Below are 5804 nucleotides of genomic sequence, written 5' to 3'. Positions count from 1 at the left end.
AAGCAATGCAGGACGGAGTCGCAGATTTTGTTTGTGAATCWTCCTCCTGGGATTTGGGCCTCAGCTGTTGAGCTTTCTCCTGCTCGCAAGAAGCGGTGCCAGCGGGTGGTTCTGGAGATGCAGGGTTTGCTCCTCCACGAGCTGGTGGATGGAGGATGAGGATGGAGGGAAGYGACATGGCAGTGATTTCCTCTGGCTCTTCATAGGCAGAAGGGCACCAACAGAGCTGGCTCTCCAGCAGTGTGCCACAGGCTGCAAATCTGGCCTTCCCCATTGGGAGCACGCCTGGATGCTTTCACCAACAGTTCCCAAAAGCTGGTAATCTCCTTGCGTTCAGTTTAGAGATGAGGACACTGAGGTTGTGAAGGCTTTCACCCAAGTCAGGCCCCATGGGAAGAGAGGTGAATTTGCATCTCATCCCCTGCACGAAGCATCACCCTCAGCTTCATCCCTGGCCAACACCATCCATGTCCCCGCTGGAGAGCGGTCCCCGGATAAGGTGACCTCTGCCAGCCACCCCCACCRCCGAGTGTTTCAGATTTCCAGCAGACATCACTCTCCCCACGCCAAAGCTGTTTTCCCAGGGTGCCTTTGAAGGCACGGCTGCCACCCACCAGTGCCTGGGGGCCCCCCAGGTGTGGCAGCGGGTCCCTCGCCCTCCTCCCCCTCGCCCGGGCCGCGGCAGGGCTGGCAGGAAAACGCTTTCTGCTCACAGGTGTGGATTCCCTCTAGGAATAATCATCCCCGCTGTGCTCTTGTGAAATTTCAACCCTTCAAACGCGGAGGTAAATGAGATACAAAACGAGGAGATGGAGAAAAGCCCGGAGCACATAAATCTGGATGAGGCAAATTTATACAATTAAATGTCTGCCAAAAAATTGCGGCATCTCAATTGGAGGCGTTGGCTTGCGCAGGGTGTGGAGTGGCAGCTGCCCGGCTGGAAGACAGCAGCCCCACAAGCCCATTGAGACACCTGACTGAAGCTGGGGCCCCATCTGGGGATGCAGGGGACCTTTTGCATCCCTTCCTGCAGGTCAGGCACCCACCCAGGACCTGACTCCCTCCCCATCGCTCTTACCCCACAGAAGCCACAGTAYCTGTTCATCCTTCACAGCCACAGACCTTCAGGGGTTTATTTATTTTCAAATGCTGCCTCTCCTGGACTCGGGTTTTAATTTTAAGAGGAAAAAGTAACTTTCTAACTGGAACCCACTCCCCCAGTCCCACTGCTCCCCCACTCCTACACCAGTGCAGTGATGCTTTCTCATCACTGTGGGCTGGCAAAGTACAGAGTCATGTCCTGCCACATGCCCTTGTCTTCTCAGAAAGGGCCAGCTGGAGTGTGTCACACGGCAAGAGAAAAAAAGGTAGCTTGTCCAAAACCCAAAATGCCATAGATCATTACTAGGGCTTTGGGGACCAAAGTCAACAGCTGTCCAGGAAGGAGAGGAAACCAAGGGAGGAGAAAATTCTTTGGCTTCAAGTAAAGCTTGCTCTCTGCCTGACCCATAAAACCTGAACGTCAGGGACAGCTCTGCTTGCTGGGAATCGAATGGCCAAACACTTCTGGAAGCTCATGCAGTGCAAAGTGGGACTCAACACCCTTCTGAAGGGCCTGCTGTCCCTGCAGCTGTGGGGACATGAGACCCCGGCCACCCCACACAGCACGGCCAGGCTGTCAGACAGAGCGGCTCAGTCTGCGCCTACCAGGGCTGTGTGTGTGTCGGAGCCAGCTTGTTCTCCGCAATGAGAGCCCGATGACTTCATCAAGGGGATGGCATCTGGTTTTGCAGTTGGCTATAATTCAATTCTCCCCCTTGCTGCAGGAATTTCAGCTGGTGGAGCAGTGATTTACTCAGCCGGGCTGCACTTGAGTGCAAAGCAATCTTGAGGCTACAATCGAACGCACTGTTATTTTGAGAGCTCACGGACAAGGGAATAAATATCCTCTTCTTTTCATCCCACTAGCTGCCAAGTGCAGGCTACAGAGCTTTTTAAAGGCATTTAGGAGCTCTCCTCCAACAAGTGCACTCTGGCTGCTGTGCATGGTCAGGCAGAAACCTGCCTGCACAGTTCATTCCTGATTTGTGGAATCAGAATGGGATTTGCAAGGACACCCAGAAAGAGGCCAGGACACCCCTTCACCTGCCCCAAGCAACCCCCATTGTCCCCAAAACCCCTTCCCCATCAGCCCAGAACATATCACTCCTGAATTGCAGCAGCCCTGAGCTCACCCCAGCCTCCTTCAAAGCACCTGGGACCCTGAGGCTCTTTTGGTCCTGGGTTCCTAGACTCCCCCTTCCTCCAAGTTTCGTGACTGATCCAACAGGAAAAGCAAATCAAACCAAATCAAACTCACCCAGATGGATCAAAAGCCCTCATCTTTGACCTTTTTCACAGTCTCACCAACGCTTATCCATTGAGAGCAGTAGGGCCTGGGTGTAGGATCCCCTGAAGGACTGATGGGCCAAGGAGGGGCTCGCTTGGGCCACACACTGCCCTGCCAGAGCCTACAGATCTTTATGGGATGTGCCCACCAGGGAGCCAGAGGAGAGACCACAAAACCCATTGTCACTGGGGCCACAGCCTGGCTCTCCAGGGACAGCAGGTCAGTGCAGAGCCCGAGAAGAGCCCCCAGGTCAGGAAGTTTTCATGGTTGCCCAGCCCTGTGAGCACTTTCATGTACACATCCGACTCAGCACAGCTGTCCAGGCCACAGAGAAAGAAACCTCAGCTGTTCCCATGATAAACCCAAAGTCACTCTTAATATCGCCTTGTTCCCAGTAACCAAGGCCCAGGAATTCCACAATTTTCTGTGGAAAAAAGCAACACATMCACACCATCTACACTAAAAACAAGGCGCCTCCTTCCAGCCCCACAACGTGCTTTGCTGGCAATGGCAGAGAACTCCCTGTTCCAAGTAYTAGACCAGCTCCAAGCCTGCAACAAAACAGGGAAGCCAAAATATTTCCAGGTTTACGTTTGAATCCCTCCCTTMTTCTCTGCCCTGACAACATCCCGCACAGGCGTGTTTCTCCCCTGCCTCCTTCCCCAGGATGGGCTCCCTGTTCACAGCACTGGGAGGGTTATTTTAGCAGCCTCTAAGCTCCCCATCTCAATTTTGGCTTAATGCCGSTATCACCTCCCTGCTCCTGAAACAAAAGCCATTAATTGACCACTCTAATACACCTCCTGTAGCACTGGATCCTTATCTGGAATCATGATGCAGATCTATCCATGGCAGCCTGGATAAACAAGAGTAGAAAATGCCAAATTTTTATGGCGGCAGATGTGTATTACAGACAAAATGGCTGGAAACAAACAGGAAAAGCCAAAGYGAACCTGAGCCTGACACACCTGAGGCAAAAACATCCAGGGCCAMCTTTGGAAATACAAAAGGATTTGCTAGAAAACTCAGCCTGTACTGGGAGGCACAGGCATGGGTCACCCAGGAAATCAGGGTCTCAGCTGGGAGAGRAGAGCACCCATGAGCATCCAAGGACTTGGCATAAGCTCCAAAGAGAATTTCTGCCAAGGAATCTGTCAGCAGTGGCCTGCTCTGCCCAGCCCTCCTTCCCCAGGTAGCCCACGGTCACCCTGACCCACGGCCAGGGAACCCAGCCCAAGGGAACCGGACAGTGGGGGCTGCCCAGGAGGCAGCAGGGYGAAGCCATCGGTGTGAGAGCAGCACAAGCGGGAATCCAGCCCGGGCTGCGAGTGTAGGGGGGGTTAAGCAAATAAATAAATAGGGCAGGACTCGGCGAGGCACTGATCTGACACGCCGAGCGCCCGCTTGGGCAGCCTCCAGCAGCCCTGCTCACCTGGGGCTCCCAGGAGGGGTGCAAAGCCTGCTCGGCGCTGGGAACCTGCTGGGAACCCACAAATTCCCAGGAAGCGTAGGGAAAAAGGGGCGAAAGGATATGCCAGGGAATAAATCCCCCCCTTTTTTCCTCCCTTCCCAGCCAAAAAGCTTTCAAAAAAAGCCCCCAGCCTGCTGGCAGCTCTGGGCACGGGGAGCCCCGTCTCCGCCTGCGCCCCRCTCCCGCGGGCTCTGGATCGCCTCGTTCTGCCAGTTCTTTGCACCTTATTTGACTGCTGAAGGGAGAATCAAACAAAGCAGCCAGCCAGATCTCCTATCAAGTTCTTTCTTGCACCGTAAATCTCACAGCCTCGACGCTTTGCAACTCAACCGCTTCGAAAAGGGCGTTAAGCAACACATATGGGAGCAGCTCCAGAGTTTCCACAAAAAAAAACCCAAAAACCAGGGGGTTCGGCTTCCAGCCTGCTGGGAAATTTCATGGGAAAAGTGGGGTCCAGAGAGACACCTCAGTGCTAAGGGCAGCGCTGAAAAGGTTTTCCTGGAAGAGGGCGAAGAGGGCAAAGATGGGAGGAAGGGCGTAAAGCAGTTATTTATTTCCTACATGTGTGTGCAAGACTACTTCACCTACGGTTATGCAAAAGAAAGGCAGAGGCGACTTAAAAATTAATAAATTTTTAAGAAAAGAAGAAAGTTTTACTAAGCTAAAGAGAGAGACAGGGAGACTTAAGTCTTAGAACTTTTCTTTCTCCCTCCTGCTTTCTCTCCTTTTTTTCCCCCCTTGCAAGTGAAAAAAAAAAAAAGAGGTAAAGAAACTGGAGAGTTTTGGAAGGAACAAATCCGCCTCTGTGGACTGGGTTTCCCCTCCCCCAACAAAAACAAGCACTCAGGGCTTGAAGGAATTTGCAGGCAGAGATCTGCCAAAAACATTGTGAAAAACTATGGGGGATTCATTGGAAACAGATGGCGTTTTCAGCTGTAATTCTGAAATTCTCCCCTTTTCTGACACAATACAAACAGCGGGGCCGGGGGCGGCGGGGGGGCCGAGCCCCGCGGCGGGTGCGAGCGGCCGGCCCGGGGGTGCCGATGCTGGCGGGACCATTTGGTTGCCATCCCGCCCTCGGACAGCACAACAGCTCCCGGCCCAGCCGGRGCGAGGTTTCCAACCGAACGAGGGTGCCGAGCCCCCAGAGCCCCGGTTCGGAGCCGGGGGGGCGCTGCGGGAGAAGGGGAGCCCGCCCGGAGCGGCCGCGCATCCCCCGCCCGCCGCGCCCGCCCAGGTGCGCCCCGCGGCCGCGCTCTCCCGGCGGGGCCCTGCGACCCCCGGACCCCCCAGCATCCCCAAAACACACCGCAAATAACCCCCCCGAGCCCCTCCGCGACCGCTCCACGGCTCTGCCCTCCCCCGGCGCTCGGAGTGCGGACCCCACTGCTCTCCCGGCAGAAATTTGGCATCGGGGTGTTCCTGTGTGGGTCCCCCCCGGTGTCCCCCATTCCTTTGACGGCACCCGGGAAGGGGAGAACAAGGTAACCTGGCGCTGTCAGGATCACCTCCCGRCTGCCTTTGCCGCTTTGATTTCCACCATCTCCTTCCTTGTGGGATGAGGAGCGGGGAGACAAAGGAGATGAGGTCAAGGGAAAACACCCACCGCAGCTGCTTGGGGAGCGGGGAACTGGGGGGGGGCACGCACCAAAACCGAGCCCCACTTGCTTATTTTAAACATGTGGCAAACTGCTGCGAGGAGAGGGAGAGGGAAAGAGGCCCAGGGACAGGGGAACGGGGGCGGCGATCCAAGGGCTGCCAGAAACGCGAGGAAGAAGTCTGCAAAATAAAGAGGCTGTTCCTTACCTGAAGGGAAGATGCAGAGAAAGACAGGGAGGATTTGGAAAAGTCCCAGGGCTGTGGATCCTGCCCCTCTCCCCATACCCATCCATCCAGCTCGAGCTTTAACCACTATCCTCTCCCTGGAAGAAGAGTTTAAAAAGG

General features: G+C 55.1%; 1 protein-coding gene across 1 annotated transcript in view; it reads right to left on the bottom strand.

Moving 5' to 3' along the window:
• RGMA (repulsive guidance molecule BMP co-receptor a) overlaps positions 1–5804 on the bottom strand; it is a 25406-nt gene that overhangs the window by 12621 nt on the left and 6981 nt on the right. Inside the window, exon 2 of the mRNA XM_057365808.1 lies at positions 5667–5782. Coding sequence (XP_057221791.1) covers positions 5667–5782 — 116 coding nt within the window. The remainder of the gene's footprint in view (positions 1–5666; positions 5783–5804) is intronic.

The sequence above is a fragment of the Malurus melanocephalus genome, unplaced genomic scaffold (assembly GCF_030028575.1).
Source record: "Malurus melanocephalus ecotype Western Australia unplaced genomic scaffold, MMel_1.1 scaffold_58, whole genome shotgun sequence".
Classification (NCBI taxonomy): domain Eukaryota; kingdom Metazoa; phylum Chordata; class Aves; order Passeriformes; family Maluridae; genus Malurus; species Malurus melanocephalus.
The sequence above is the reverse complement of the archived record's forward strand: the minus strand, read 5'-3'. Positions and strand labels throughout refer to the sequence as shown.